Raw genomic sequence first — 17,263 nt, 5'->3', positions numbered from 1 at the left:
GGATAGTTGGTCAAGCAGATGGTGGAATAAGTCAGTGGCAAATTTCGCAGAATTTGGGAATCCTGCTTTCGACAGTCAACAGAATCATCGTGCAGTTCAGGAAACATGGCAAGGAAACAACTGAGCAGCGTCCGGGGCATCCTGGTCCATTGGAGAGGACAAAAAGGGCTGTCAAGAGGAACATCAAAATGGATCCCAGATTAATGACTGCAGAAGTGGCCAAAGTTGGTGGGATGAGCCCGAAATCTGTTCAATGGATTCTCCACAGATTGGATTATCGTTGCAGAGCAGCTAGATGGAAGCCCTTATTAAGACCTTCCAACATAGTCAGAAGAAAGAAGTGGGCAAGTGATATGATGACCAAGCCTTTGGACTTTTGGAAGACCGTATTGTTCTCATACGAATCAAGATTCGCTCAATTTTCGGACAGTGGAAGGATGTGGGTCTGGAGAATGCCTCACTATGAGTTTTGGCTCAACAGATTGCAGCCAACTGTGAAGCATGGTGGTTTCAGTGTGATGGTTTGGGGAGCTGTTTGGGTTGGTGGGAAATCGAGCTTAGTGGAGGTTGGCAACATAAATTTTGTGAAATACGTCGAAATATTGGAGGAAGGACTCTTACCACTTTATTCCTCGGGTTTCGTGGACAAGAACAAAACATTGTTCCAGGAAGATGGAGCATCGTGTCACACTGCTAGAAACACCCAAAAGTGGCAGGAAGAAAATAGTATCCAGAAGTTGCCCTGGCCAAGCCAATCTCCTGACATGAACCCTATCGAAAACCTCTGGTCCATACTCGACTGGCAAGTCAAGAAACAACTAAAAAACCAACTTCGAAGAGCGATCTACTCCAAGTTTTGAAGCAAGAGTGGGCAAAAAGAAAATCCTACGATCTAAAATTGACGAGATGATTCTCACGATGCCCCAAAGGATCAACGAACTCCATGAAGCGAAAGGAAGATCTACTAGATATTAATAAAATTATAAATATATCAATTCATGTGAATATTACTGAAAAATTTCATTTTTTCTGAAAAGGTGATGTCTATTTACTTGTGACCACACTGTGTATGTATGTATATTGGTATTTCAAATAATTTTCTTGTTATAGAATTCTGAAGTAAGATAAGTTGGCTCACAGTTTTACAAAATAATGCTTCTGATTAATTGTGAAAAGTACAACTGTAGTGTGTAAAACTATTATATGATTTCAAGATGTAACGTGTTTAAAAATATCTTATTTATAGTGTTATTTCAAATGTGATGTCTTCTCATTCACAGACGAATTACACTGAATACAAATGAAAACATGAGTTTTAATTACAAACTGTCATGATATCTCAGGTAACCTATCCATTCAAAAAATGTATATAAGAAAAAATAAGTTTGAGCAGTGAGTTAATCTATTTTAAAATCAGTATAGTGGAAGTTGTCATTAACATAGGTAATCTAGAACTGTGAGGGTACCACACTATGACTTTTGCCTAACTTACAAGTGTGATATGCACACAATTCTTTGGTCAATTGTTAGTAAAGATGTTTCTGACTCTTTCTGCTCCAAAAGTACAGTTTTCAAGTTAAAAAAATGTCAGCCAGTGTCAATAAGGCTCCAGTAACTTGGTGACTTTGTGAAAAACCAAATTTGTTTCTTTTTGTTTTATGTATGTGCTTAAGTCTTTTCCTTTTTTCTCTGTGTTTGGTTTATTTGTTGCAAAACATTTACTGAATCTGTTGTTTATTGTTTATTACTTACCCATTGGAGATCAGTGAATCTGAATATCACAGCCATAAATATCTTACTGGGTAAAGTTAGTACAATAATTTTGAGTAATATTAAACACATTTATCAGAATACTGGATGATTCAAAACACTGTGGACTGGCAAGTAATTAAAGAGAGGTATAATTGTTAGTGGCAAATAATGAGCTGTTGTGAGCATAACCTGTGACAATATCAACAAAGTCATTCAAGGTCATATCCTTTCATAGCTTTTATTAATATGAATAATAATAATTGGTACACCCAAATTTCAGTTCTTAGGCAGGAAGTTAACAACTAGACCACAACAACTGAAAGGTGGTATCAGTCAGAGTTTAAGTAGAATCCACAACTACATTAAAAGTCAATGAACTAAATTTATGGGAGAATTGATGAGAGTGGAACAGCCTCATATTAGAGGCTAGACCTAATGAGAACACTCAGAAAAAGGTATTATATACAGAAGGGTACTTCATCACCCTAAGAACCTTTTAGATAATATATATAAAAGGGGTAAAGGTGGTATGTATATATCAGTGAAGCCATGTACATTCTCAGGTGTGATTACATGAGTGGAATAACAGGCAGTTAGGGTAAGATCACGAAACACTGTCCTTTACCTGTAGTGGAAAATTCTTGCAGGAAGAGATCAGTAATAGCTAAGGAGTGGGGTGAAGGTTCTTTACACACAGATCTGAAGAAGTTGGCCAAGTCAGCAGGCAGACAGGGAGAAGTTAAAAGACCAGGCAGACCCAAAGATGAGCTCAACAACTGTTAAACAGTGCAATTACAATACTGAATATGTTATGAGACATCATATAGTAACAGAGAATAACTTGCCTGTTAGGAAATTCATTTGGTTTGACAGATCACAACAAGAAGAAAATAGGATCCTAAAGCTGCAGAGACAGCAATGTGACATAAATAAAATTTTAACAACATAGTCAAATTTTTCCGGATATCAGCCTATAAAATGTCCTCTAAAGGTTACTGCAAGTGAGATGTCAAAGACATTACCAAATGCCAAATTTGGTGAGAAGTAAAATGAAATCCACTTTTAAGATGTAAAGGAATATCACAGTAAACAATATTGATCAACTGCACAAGCCAATTTATCAATGTTGCCAGAACAAAATTTGAAAAGTGTAATTCATCATAAGGTTTAAACAGAATTGTGGTATAGAATGGGCAGAAACGTGTGAAAACTATGCTTAACAAATCAAAATTCTAACATGTTACTGTGAAGAATTGCTTCCTGAGAAATCCAAAAATCAGAAAGAAGCTGATTCTTCAACACAATATCCCAACCCATGAGAGAGGCATCTGTAAAAAGATAAAGGTTTACAGAATGAGAAAAAATGGAGATCCTGCTGTCTTAAATGCTCAATTCAACCAAATCTGGAGAAACTTGAAATTGAAGGAAGAAATAGTTGTACTGTAGAACAACAGGTCTGAAGTCAGAAAGCATTGAAAAGCAAGTTCCATTGGAGGTGTCACAAAGGGGATTATAATTCATGAAGTGAATCCATTGTCTCCAAAGCAGAAAGGATATCTTTGGCAGTGGGTGTGGAAGACAGAATAGTATGTAAACGAGACAGTAAGAACTGCAATGCCATAGGAGATGGACAAAAAGTTCTTTAACTGTGTTGATCCAAAACCCCAGTTATACCAAATACTGTATAGGAACTAAATAGGATTTCTGGACAATCACCCAAAAAATGTAGCCAACTGTGTTTTCAACTGAGAGTGTGTATACAAGTGACTCAGTAGGCAAAAAGAGTCAGAATAACATGATCATTCACTTAAAAGTGCTTTGACTAATCAATAGGAAATGAAAGGAGTTGAAAGAAAGGGCAGTGAATAGATAAACCACTCCCTGATGACCAAAACAAAGAAAATTACACAATGACAGATGACATGAATATAAGTATTGTGTATATCCACTTTCATCATCCAAAGGCCACAACAAAGAAACTATAGCAACAACCTCATGTTTTCTACTTTGAAATGAGGTGCCTCCAGGTAAAGACTGAGTTGAGAAAGAGATGAGAGTAGAAACCAAGAAGCATGATAAACGATTTTGACTGCTCTTTCCTTAGGGAAAATTGAAACTTTCTGATTCACGAATTGTAAGCAAGCTAGATTGGAAGAAAAATAAAAAAACATTAGTGAACAGAATGATGAAAATGAACATTAAGCCTGAACTAAAGGATCTGTTGAACATAATCTTGAAGCCAAGGGTCCCAAAGACGAGAAAATAATGAAAGATGACCTCTCAATATCATTCAAGGGTAGAAGACAATCACTGTTTGTTTGTTTCTTTCTTTGTTGTGAAGCACAAAGCTACACAATGGGCTATCTGTGCTGTGCCCACCACAGATATGAAACCCAGGTAAGCCTTCAAACTTACTACTGAGCCACCAGGGAGCAGAGAAAACAATCAATGAGGGGGTTGAGATGTCCCATTATAACTACTTCTACATTTGGACACTCGGTAGAGTCAAAAGGAACAAGTAAAAGTAGCAGAAGTCAACTGAGTAGAAAGCATGGCAAGAGGATGAGCATTACTTGCTGGTAGTCTTGAAGAGGAATGACTACCAGAAGTAAAAAAGGTAAAAGCTAAAATCCATTCAGCATCTGCTGATGTACTTTTCCTGAATAAGAAATTAGTTTGAGTAAAATTCCTTCAGAGAGAAAACAATTCATGAAAGAAGCTCTTTCAAGGTCAGCTGAGATGTTCAGGACAAATGTGTACCTTGCAACACAGCACAACAGGCTCAATTACCAAAGAAACATAAAAGTCACATGGTTAATAGAAACTATTTCAGTGAGTACTGAAGTTAAAGAAGACTGCAAGGTAGAAATTTATTCCTGATAAAAAGAATAAGGAGAAAGAGAACACCTAATAATTGCAAAGACAAAGAAAGTTTTAAAACAAAACAAATCACAGTGCTCTGAGGGTCCAGAACTTGAGGAGTAAGACCCCAATGAAAGGTCACCTGCATGATAAATTTAGGAACATGAAGACTATTAGCATTTTGCCGATTTATAAAAGCATTCGCAATGACCCAAATATCAGAAGAAAATTAAAAATATAAATATTCAAGAACAGAATAACCTACCATTACACTGGCACCCTCAGGCATGACAGAAATTGGTTCAATATTTAAAGAGCAAACCTTAAAGAAAAGATAACTCACAGTAGCAGAAGCTTCATCAGGATCAGAGATAGCAGATAAATCTTGCTCTGCAGATATTAATATTTTTCATGATCATGAGAAAATAGTGGGTGTTCCACAATTCTAGCATCCAACTGATCATGAAACCCAAAAGGGACAGCAGCAGAGATTTCAGCATTAACAGTCCAAATACACTGATCAATAAAACTTACAGTGCATCCACAAAATCTCTTGTAGGCTAGAGTAAAGCCTCCAAAAAAGTTAAACAATTTCCAGTATTAGTGGAAGCATTTGTGTCAAAATAAATATTAACTTCAGAATTCATAGTGAGTGAAGTTAGGAGCATGACTGTCAAAAAGAATATCTGACTTATGGCACAAAAGCAGAGCTTATATACATTCTCTTGATGCTGGTACTATAAGTGTTTTTCTCATAACAAAGCCACAACTGGCTATCTGCTGTGTCCACTGAGGGGAATCGAACCCCTGATTTTAGAGTTGTAAATCCATAGACTTACTGTTGTCCCAGCAGGGGACAGTACAGTAAGTCATGTAGAAAAGTGGAGAACTGTGGATAAACTGATGTATGCTCTGCATTATGTCAATATCATTTAGAACTTTAATTACATAGTTATTAACAGTATAAGATTAATTCAATAAGGAAAGGCTTTTCATATTTCAGAGGAAAATCTGCCTGTTTTGAATATTTAAACTGCTTCAATTCCTAATATTGTGCAAAATAACTTGCACAAATAATTTTTTTCTTTTTTGCAAGCTGGACACCTAAAATTGTTGATATAAAATGTTCAAATGTTCGTTACAAACTTTATTAGAAAATTATAAAGCAAGAGGTCATAGAAGCTAAACAACTGGAATGAAAATGTATTTTTTACCTCTAGTCTTAAGCTTCCTGACCATTTAGAAATCTGCAAGTTGAATATTTGTCCCCAGACAACAGTAAATTCTTGTGACAATGGTCTAAAAATAAAAAAATATCTCACATGTAAAATTGCTAACATAATAAGATCATTACAATTGTATATGCAAAAACTAAATGTAAAAACTTTTAAAAATCAATTTATACAAAAAAATCATCTATTAATATAGCAGCAGAAACTAAATTATTTTGATTTTCCACAAAACATAAATACCCTCAAACCTAATCTGAATCAAAGTCTCATGATGTTAAGAAAACACATATGTTCAAGAAATCAATCTAACTCAAAAATACAATACCCTAAACCCAAGCGCTTTCGAAAGGTGGACCGTTCTTCTTCAGGGGGCAAACTAGAAATGATCTTGTAAAACAAAGTGTGAGATAATGTGAAGTTTACGTGATGTTATTGCAGGCCACCATGGAAATACAGAAGTGTTTTCAGTAGCTTTCAATGTATTGTTATAAGTGTTTCTTATTTCCGGTGCAATACTATCAGAAACAAGATTGTTAGGTGTAAAGAAGTCAGAGATTTATTGTTTTAAAAAAGAAAAATGCTCTAGAGAAACTACATTAAGTGTTAATAAAGTAAAATAAAAGTGAGGTATGATTAAAAGAGGAATGTTAAACAGATAAAACTAAAAAATCATCCAAAAATTATCACAATTGATTAATAAGTATTAAAAAAGATGAGGAGTATAGACTGAGAATTCATAATACATAAACAAACAAAAACTGAATTTTTCTAACAGAAAACAAAGTAATGATGGAAAATCACTGATTCCAAGATCTAGATTTATTCCAAAAGGTTGAAGAATATTTAAAGTTGCAATCCAATAGGCTTATCTTATCTCTCTAATGCCTTTTGTTTTGAAATCAGAATTGAAACTTTCAAAACTAACACCAATGGAGAAAAACATAAGTGACTCAAGAATAACTATTTTTGATATTTATAGTAAACCACCAGAGAAATTAACTGGCTTATGGTATGTGTTCATTAAGTTTAAACTAACATCCCCATCAAGACTGGAATATGCACATCCAGAATTTTTTTTTCTATACTATAAGCACAATCATAGCAACTGAGGAAACTTCACTGAAAAAGTGAAACATCTTGGTACAAGATTTCTTTTCAGCTGCCCTAGTTTTTTCCAGAACTTTTGAAAATACTCAGGTTCTTTCATCAAATATATTCTTTTTTTCATTCATACAGAGGATAAGGAGAGCAATCCAGTGACATATGTGTTACTTAACTTGCAAAAACTGCTCTGGCTGAGCTCATCCACAAAGTATATTTTAGAGGGTATTATACAAAAACTATACCAGAATTGTAAATAATTCTTTTTGATATTTTGAGGGAACAATTAGTGTAACTAATGTATAATATACATTATTAAGTTTTAACCTACTGCCTCATCCAAGCAGAACTTTGCCCATCCAGTTTTTTCCAATTCCCAACAGCAAGAGCCCAATTTACAGGGTATTTCAGGCTCCTACCTTTGTTGAAAAATCAAATACTTTTCTAATCAATTACATATAATTTTATACTCATGCTGTAATTTATTAAAACCTATCTTATTTCCAAATCAAATTATAACAGCATGTTGTAAAAAAAAATATATTCTCCTTGAGGGAAACTTGAGATAGAGCCTAATACTAACATGAAGATAATTGTAGCAGGAGCACAGTGGAAGTTCCAAAAATAAAAGTTTGGAATTCTTAAGAAATTTTTGGCGAGTCTTTTTTTTTTTACAAAATAACCTGTATATATATGTATTATTACAACTTCTTTAATTGCATGTAGAAAGTCTTATGTCTTTTATTCAATTATTGAATTAATAATGCTTCCAGTCTTAATCACATTAAATATATCTGATATCCATGATATAATCTGAAATTATACAGAACACTTCAGTATATACTGATATTAAAACAAGTGTTTCATTACGGAATATTATATATTAAAATGTATATTACTTTAAAGTTTCAAATTTTGGTCTTAAATGGCTTAGTAAAAAGATAATGTATTTTTAAATATATTACGGATGTCCCACACTTGATATGGATAAATTTCTGCCAAACCATGCTTTAAAAGTTTAAATCAGCTTCCATGTACATTTACAATATTTAAAACATAGACACTGCTCCAATCACAATCATGTTGATTTTTAAAATTACCTTTCAACAGTTGTGCAAACCTCCTTTTCATTGAATACTAATTTTATCATAAGTTTCCTTCGGGATACATCATTTCTTCTATGTCGTTCTTCTCTATATTAAAACACAAATTAACTCTACAATACATAGAGGTATTCGGGTTGTCATTATCTTACAAGCTAAAAAAACAACTATGAAATTAATTATTAACTAAATGTCAAATGATGTAATATAGTTTTATACAATGTCTTTGCATTTTATATGCTATTCCTTCAGAAACCTTATATTTTATTAACATATTAAAATGCTGTTTTACTTATCAAATATCCTTAATTCATTATTCAAGCCAAACTTCATTCCCCAGAGTATACCAAAACAGCTCTACACACTCTTTGCTGGGGTAGAGTGAATTTCAATAACATAGAAAAAAAAAGATAACTATTTTGTTTAACAAGTTTTACAAATTACAAAATTCATTTTCATCGATAACAACCAAAAAAATAATTATAACACTCAACTAAAAGAAGAGTATGATTTATATCTGATCTACCACTATAAATAACCAGATCTTACTTATTTAAGTATCACTTTCTATTCTGCCATATCTACAATTGTATAATTAATGAACTGCTGCAAAAATATGGGCTTTACACAACAAATAGGGAGAAACCTCACTCCAGAAAGATGCTGGTGAGACTATTGTACTACTTGCTAACACAATACAAAGTAAATCCTTCCAAACAGCAATAACTCATGGAGAAGCACAATAAGAAAAAATAAAACATGGCATTAAAAGTTTGTACTTGAAAAAAGCACAGTCTTTCTATGAGCTGCTATGCCACAGCTAAAAAAATGTATTTGCCACAAAAAAAAAAAATAATGAATTAAGTTGCCTTGTTGCATATCTGTTATATTAAAATGACTTTGAATGTGCAAATCATGTGACAATCACAGCTGATATAAAGGTGCTCTGGAATGGCATGCATCAGAGCTACATTCTGACATTGTTCAGCATTTTGTAGGAAGTGTGATGCTACCAAAAACTAACTGCTTTTGGGAAGGTATATAAGAGCCTTTTCCAGCACAAAATATTCATACACTCAGTTCAGAAACATCAGGGATTTCGAATTTTCAAGATGGGGATATCTTCTTTAATTAATGGTATTCAAAAACAAAGGAGTATGGAACAACTTGGGGAACTAAGACTTCCAGAAAAAGACCTACTACAAGTCATACCCAAGCAGTAGTAGGCAAAATGCAGTGTCTTGTAACAGATGAGAGCCCACAAAACAAAGATTAGCATCCTAGTCAACAGTAGGTAACATAATCAACAAGGACCTTCATCTAGAAAACTAACACAAGTCAGTGGTACTCAAGATGCTTCCATGACATATTCAAGAAAAAGAAACCTATCTGCAGAAAACTATATGAATGGTACATAGCCAGAAATAAATAGTATTAAGTGATAACACTCAACAAAGTGTATGAGTACCTTGATAACTATAACAAATCTTATGCTATTTTCTACCAGTCAATGGATGAAAAAATTTCCAAAAGACCTCGATAATCATCAGTGGATACTGAGCTGGGGGCAATTTATGGATCAGGAAAGTGGATAAAAAAGTCAAGGAGAGCTCTTCTCACTACTAGACCATTGTGCTGGACCCTTTGTACCACATAAAAACATACAGAAATGAGGCCAAAGGGTATAGGTTCACTAAAATAATGTTTCCAGTCATACCTCTCATTCAAACACTGGATACCTCAAGCAGGTGAAGAATGGAACAGGTATTCATGCTATTACATATGAAGACCTACTAGTTAAGTCAATGGAAGCAGTACCTATGGATTCCTGTGTAATCAAACTGTTAGGGATTAGAACAGTGGATACAAAATATAAGATCAACTCTGTTTACTATCAGACCAATGTTCTGGGTCCTCTGTATCACAAAAAAATACTGGTTTTGTATGGGGAAAAAAGGCCAACAGGATATGGGTTCACCAAAATAGTGCTTCCAGTAACACCTTCCCTTCAATTGTCACATACCTCAAACAGCTGGTGAATGAAAATGGTAATGATGCTATTCCATATGATGACATACTGGTCAAGTTGGTAGAAGCAGCACCTAAGGATATCTATATGACAAAACTATTGAAACATAATGCTGGAAACCATTATCAGTGAACACTAGATAGGTTGTGTAAAGCATCCAGGAAGAAGTGGTGTGCTTTTCCTGGATACTTTCCACAACCTATGTGACAGTCTTACAACAAAGCCTTTCCAATGGAAACTATGCTGTTGGGCTTTAGTCAAGATGCATGGTCATCAGACAAAGCATGACCAGATGTGGTGACATGAGCTTTAATGACATGGTGAGACTCCAAAATTGTTTAAATATAACTTCCGCAACCCTCTTCAGCAGGTATTGAACAAAAAACTACTTAATTAATGTCACTTTGTTTTTCAATGAGTGTTAAACATTTCTATCACAAAAATGTATACTGTGTAACATTTTTTTGGCCATGAGCCAAGTTGTGGTAATCAAAGCTGATACAGCACAAAGTTGAAATTCTTAGCTTGTTATAGCAAGAGGTTTGTTAGATAGTATAAACTACAATTTTTATATTATCTAAAGATAAGCTGCTTGTAAAGCATGTTGAATGTGAAGATCACATCAACAAACAACTCAAAATTCAATTGGTTGAAAGATCACAGAGGTAAAGGTAATTGTAAAAAATTATAGACAAATTTAAGCACAAGAGAACATAAATTTTACAAACCTTGGACACTGGTGGTGGGGAGTAATAGGAGTGTCTAGGCTTAAATCAAGATACAATTTTGGCTCACCTATTGAGAAATAAACAATTATTTGAAGTTTAAATGTTTCAGGTATTTATAACAATCCATAAGGTTAAAAGTAATTAATTTGTTGGTAATTCTTGTTTTACATTCTGTAAGCTTTTGTTAATGATGTATTCTTCTTCCATTCTAACTGAATTTATGCTCTGAAAGGTCTCTTACATTTTAATGAACTTTCACGATTAACTTTTTGTTTCTACTTCTCTTCATTTGTTTCATTTTTCTTTATAATTTCTTTTAAATCTAAATCTTATCAAATATGTATATCTACTAGTATTTTAATATGATGTAGTACCTTTAAGTTTTTATTGAAACAATAAAGACACACCAAAGGAAAATAATTTCCTGCTACATTGTACATCAAGTGTACAGAGTTGTTTTTAACTTTTTGTAGTACATATGAAAACACACACACACACAGACATATATATATATATATGTATATATATTTTAAAGAAAAAAATACAAAAATGCTGAGCAAAACACTTATATAAATAAAGTTTCACAGTTTTACAAAAATCTCAAATACATTTACAATATGCATCCTTCTTTCTTTACATACAAACTTCAGTAATAAAATAAAGACAACTTTCTTAAAAATGCAGCTTACCACTGAATTATGAAGTATTAAATTCATGATGTACAGAAATGACACAATTATAATGTAAAAATTAAATATTTAAACTAACATGACCAGGAAAGGAAATGGGATTTAGGAACTAGGTACATGCTTAGAAGGAGCAGTGGGGTGATAGGTATAAAAAAAGCAAATAGAAAAGATAGGAGGTTCTTATACTAGATTCTAGCTTGTCAATATTGGTAATTTAAGTTTCTAATTTTTAAGAAACTATAGAGTTTGTATTTGGACATTAGAAACATCTAATTCAAACAAACACTGCATTCAACATACCACACGACACACAAATATCGATATTTAAGTGTGTTCTTATAATATTTACTTTTAAATTACGAAATTAACTAATGTATAATACTAAAATTTGAATTACAATCTATAATTTCATACCAAACTTCTTGACATAAATACATAATATAGTAGTTCAATAAACTTTTGAATGTAAGTCAACAAATGCAATGACATGGCCTTTGACCCGTGACAATAGGGTTAGTAAACATCTTCAGTGGTACTAAACTTAACCATTGGAGAAAAAATTCAAACTGAGAACAAGGTACATGGCTTGTACCCCCATTTCCATCACTGAATATAATCTATAAATCTTTATTTTAAACTTACAAGAAATATACCTTGACCTTTTAACAAGTAAGACTCAAGTGCAACGGATATAGCTTAACCCATTATCCACCAAATTGAAGGGCTAGATTCTAACCCTTTAGCCATCAGTACAAATTTCAGATGATCTATAACTGCCCTTTCATAACTGAAGGATTTGTAACCAACTGATATTCTTATCCATTTCAGAGATACCCCTAATATGAGAAAACTAAACAAAATGGAAGAACTTAAATAATTCAAAACACCTGAGTATTCACTTCTACCACAAAAACAAACATCAAACAGTTGTATCTATAACATTTAAATTTTATCAATACTTTAAAATAAAAACTAAATCAGAGGTCCTACCTGGTTGCCTCCTAATCTGTAATGCTTTCTGTCTTATATTCTTTAAAGATTCCTCTTCATTAAATTCTGGTGGGGGTACAGGTTTGATAGGTTCTTCTTCTTCTAATATCTTTTGATCTTCACTTTCTGTTTGTTCTAAGTCTTCAGGCATTTGTCTTGGTGATGCCTGAGGTGATTCACTTTCTTGTCTTAAAATTGATTGCCGCTTCCTCTCTCTTCTTAAAGCTTGTTTCTTCAAATACAAATTTATCTTTGTTTATTCCTACAGTATATGAACGTTTAATTATGATACAAACTATATTAGTTTGAAACAATATTTGTGACTTTAATCTTAACACTAAATTAGACCTTTGGTTGTCTAAGAGAGCTACCAAGTCTAGTGCTTTGAGTTTAAATAAATAGTTTAAAATCTGTAACAGTAAAATATCACTGAAAAGAAAAAAAATTATACCAAGCTATGTTTTTGTACAGTTATATACTAACATAATCAACTTTAATTTGATATATTTATATCTATTTTAATATGAAAAATTTTAAAGGAAATTAAATGTTTTGGAAGTTTTTCCATCTTAAAAGGTTGGGTATTTCACAAGCTCAAGCTTTTTCCAGTTTGTTTCTGTTTACATCAATTGTTGAGTTTTCATATTTGAGAACAGCCCAACTAATTAAATAAGATGTATGTTCAAAACAGAGCACCAAAAATCTAACATACTGTAAACATCAATGGAAAATATAAATCCTAAGATTAGTCAAAATACAGTGAGATTCTGTAAACATTCTTTGATTGGTAATGATCACTGAATATCTAGAATTTGACCTATGACTCCAGGAACAATTGTTTTCCATACATAAAACTTTGTTTAGAAAAGATGGGACTTCTAAAGTTGTTAATGATTTGTGACATATTTTCTTCGGGAATAAGCTGGTACACAATATGAATTAAATTCATAACAGCTAAGAAGAAAGTATGTTATACAAAATCATTCTATAACATTGTTATAAAAACTTTTTACAGAACTTCATAGACCACCCATGTTGGGAATATACCTCACTGAAGAAATGACCACAAGTACTGTGAGGAGAACAAAATGGCAACTACATTCTACACACACACAGAAAAAAAAGAAAGAGAAAAAAATTAAGGAAACAAGACAACATACAGAATGAAGCTCTAAGTTTAAATAAAGAAAATGGTCTTCATTTAAGGATTATGATAGGTCAGAGATATTATATTTATCTTCTATAAACACAACAGAAAATACCTCCATCAAATCATGGTTGTGTACCTATTCTATCCATTTTAAATAACCTTGAGCGCCACCTCATGTTAGGTTAATAATCTGAAAAATTCAACTTATTTTCATTGCCATGACAAAAGATAAGAATATAACACATGCTTAAAATGAAGATGATATACTCTGAATATCAAAAATCTGAGATATGGTAAAAATAAAGCCAACAAAGAACAACAATCACAGTGGTTCTATCATGAACAAAATAAGAAAAATGAATGCCTATGAGAAAACAAAATTGAAATGAAAAACTATCACCTATTTTCTCATAATCTGAAACAGATATGAAACTGCTGTTTTTAATGTGATGTAAGTGTTTAGATATGTTAAGAAATATAAGAATAGTGGCATTCCACCCTTTGTAACAGCTGTGACAACACCCCCAGATTTGTCCAAAAGTTAGATCCCGTATACAGTCATGGTAATGTTCCTCTACCTAATGTAACTGGAATCACTACTGTGCCTCAAGATTTAAATCCACATTACCTTGGCTATGTGCCATTTTTTCCATTTTCTCAATTCCTTTTCATACTGTTCAAAAAGATATTGATATTCCAATTCAAAATCTTCTTTCTCTTCTTCCAGTTCCTGATGCATTTCTCTCTCCCACTGCTCCTCCTCCTCTGCTTTATTTGTTTGCTCTCTGAAGACCAAATATAGCACAACTATGAATAAAAACCCTATAACCCGAGCACTTTTGAAAGGTGGACCTTTCTCCTTCAGGGGCAAACTGAAGAAGAAAGGTCCACCTTTCGAAAGCGCTTGGGTTATAGGGTTTTTACTAATTTCTATCAAGATTTCTTGAACCTACATGTTTTTCTAACATCATGAATATAGCATAACTATGATATACTCTGAACACCACTTAAAGACTTTAAGTCTTCAAATACAGGAAAAGTAATTGCTTTACCTTGCTAACCACCTTCTGGAATCTCAAAAGAATTTGTATTATTGAAGAAATTACTTTTCATTTGTGATGTAATTACTTGATCATGACAACACAAACTTAATGTCTTTTTTTTCCATAACAATATTACTAACCATGCAATATACAATATGTAAAAAAAACCCTGGCAGGTAGAAAGAAGCTTACACACAAAAAAATATGGAAAAGAACATAATTACAGCTGACCTAGCTTTCAGAATTAATCTTATTTCTTTTAAAAAAAGAATGACGTAGGTTGCTCTAGTTATCCACAAGGCAATAAAAACCAAGTGCACACATGCACAAAATCAATTATCATTTTCTTCTTTAACTCACTCCTGTCATACAAAACATGTCCTTCTATTTTTCAAAGATTTACAGAAAATATTTGTGGCTACATCAGGCTACGCAGTCTGTAGAAATTGCAATTACTTCTAAATTTACAAATGTGCAATAAAAGTTTGAATTATTAATAGAAATTTATTAACATTTTCTTATTCTTACCTGTGAATAGTGAGTTTCAAGGCAGTGTTTATGTACCCTTGTAATTCCCTGAGTCTTTTGATTTCTTTCCACAGTGAGATAATACTACGAAGTAGATTTCGCTCATTCATTTCTGCCCTATCTCTAGCCTTGCAGGTCTGACTGTGTGAGAAAAACAAAATAGTAATGTCAGACTCAGAACTATATGTCTGGCAAAAACCTTTTGATCATGTCCCTGCCATACAAAATGTTGATTTTATAGAAGAAACCACCTAAAACATTTAAAGGTAGGTATGACAACTAAAAAATGTTGGGTAGACATCAGCAAGTTTTGATCAAGCCCAAGAAGACAACCATTTTGTAAAAATGGCCACAAAGGAAACTGTAAATTCATATCTCGGAAATCTGTGCACATATAAAGCTAAATCTAGTGGCAAAGCACAAGTTTTGGGGCCAAATAAACCATTAAACATATGTTAGCAAAACTCTGTAAAGAACAGATTACCTGTTCTAAGGTATGTGTATCGTATTAATGTGTAATTTAGCCTACTTTTCATTTCTATATACTGTATATATTGCACATTACATAGGAGTCCACTTTATTTTCTTCAAGATAATGTTCCCCCAAAAATACACTATTTATTCCTAAGTAAAATACAACATTTACTCCATAGATTGAGGTCCACTGCCTGCAATGATAAATACAGAAGTAAACACCAAATGAGGTAAACACTATAAGTACGATTAACCACAAATACTAAGCATTTTCAAGACTAATGAGGTTTTCACTCAGCCCTACTTACACAGCCCTATTTACAATATTCTGAGCAATGAACATATTCTTTCTTGCAATTAAATTTTGATGTGATGCACTTTTTGTATGAACACAAAATTAACAGTTCTGAATATATTGCATGAAGACATTTATCAGACATTAGCATGTTGATGGGAGTTTCATACCACCTAAAGCTTTTGAATCTGGTCTTCTGAAATTATCATTGTACATGAATTCAAACTTTCAATAGCAAAGTGAAACTCCTTTGTAAGTGTCCAGTGTATAGAGAGAATGAAATACATAGAAACTCAGAAATCGACTATGTTTTGTACCAAAGCTCATCACAGGTTCAACACTTTCACAAAATATTACTCTACTTCCTTAGATAAAGTGATGTCTTCAGCAAAGTCTGAAAGAAACTGCTCTGGTGGAGAATTTAAAGCAGGAGACTTTGTTCCTATTTTACTCATGATATCACATCCCTTCAGAATGTTGGCCATAATAAGAACACCACCAACACTGGGGCCCTGTTTCTTTCCCAGGATAGGAAGAGGAACAAGTTACAATTTCTCCTATGTCAATTTTGATCCACATTTTTAAGATTCTTCTTTCAACCAGTTGAAAGAAATACCGCAGATGCAAAACAAATAAATCAGTATTTGACAATTACATAATACTTTTAATTCAAGCCAAGATGCATCAAGAAAATGACAATCATCTTTGTGTGTGCTTCTTCCAGAGGAACAAAGAATTATTTTAAGAATTGAACTTCCCTGTTAGTATAATTAATACTTCAACCATATCATCTTCTTTTGAGAGAGTTCCACTTATTACTGTAGTTATGCCTCTTTACTTCCAATAAAACACTCTCTATGTGATATAGCTCTTTCTTCCTTGAGAAGTACCAGAATATGTCCATTTGAACAGAAAGTAGAGTATTTGCCACCTACTTTTATAATCTCAATGGGATTACAGGTCTTCTTTCTGTTTCTTTCACATTCTTTAAGGAACCATATTATGACTGAAATGTTGAAATTTTAAATTTTCTTTTGATATAATTCTATTAACATTTGTTTTGGATAAAATAATTAAAACGAAATTGAAACTTTAGCCCTAATTGTCGATTTTTGCATTTTGTTGGAATATTTACCAATTAATAAATTTCCTGCTTGTGCTGAGATAACCTGTCAAAAATGATACAAAGACAGAAATGTATAGAGCAACAGCAATTTTCAAGCATACATTGTTAAACATTTCCCTCTTACTGTTAAAAGTGGGGGACAGGATACTCACTTTCTAAAA

The 17,263-nt window shown here is 32.8% G+C and overlaps 1 protein-coding gene across 2 annotated transcripts in view; it reads right to left on the bottom strand.

The window, feature by feature from the left end:
* The window catches only part of LOC106462414 (coiled-coil and C2 domain-containing protein 2A-like), an 82,436-nt gene that overhangs the window by 29,042 nt on the left and 36,131 nt on the right, over positions 1–17,263 (bottom strand). For both annotated transcript variants that reach the window (XM_022389667.1, XM_022389668.1), the window contains exons 15-20: positions 15,208–15,348; positions 14,265–14,421; positions 12,487–12,718; positions 10,808–10,874; positions 8,048–8,140; positions 5,829–5,913 (exon numbers count right to left, since the gene is read on the bottom strand). In XM_022389667.1, coding sequence (XP_022245375.1) covers positions 5,829–5,913; positions 8,048–8,140; positions 10,808–10,874; positions 12,487–12,718; positions 14,265–14,421; positions 15,208–15,348 — 775 coding nt within the window. The remainder of the gene's footprint in view (positions 1–5,828; positions 5,914–8,047; positions 8,141–10,807; positions 10,875–12,486; positions 12,719–14,264; positions 14,422–15,207; positions 15,349–17,263) is intronic.

Source organism: Limulus polyphemus, unplaced genomic scaffold (genome assembly GCF_000517525.1).
Source record: "Limulus polyphemus unplaced genomic scaffold, Limulus_polyphemus-2.1.2 Scaffold1161, whole genome shotgun sequence".
NCBI lineage: Eukaryota > Metazoa > Arthropoda > Merostomata > Xiphosura > Limulidae > Limulus > Limulus polyphemus.
The sequence above is the reverse complement of the archived record's forward strand: the minus strand, read 5'-3'. Positions and strand labels throughout refer to the sequence as shown.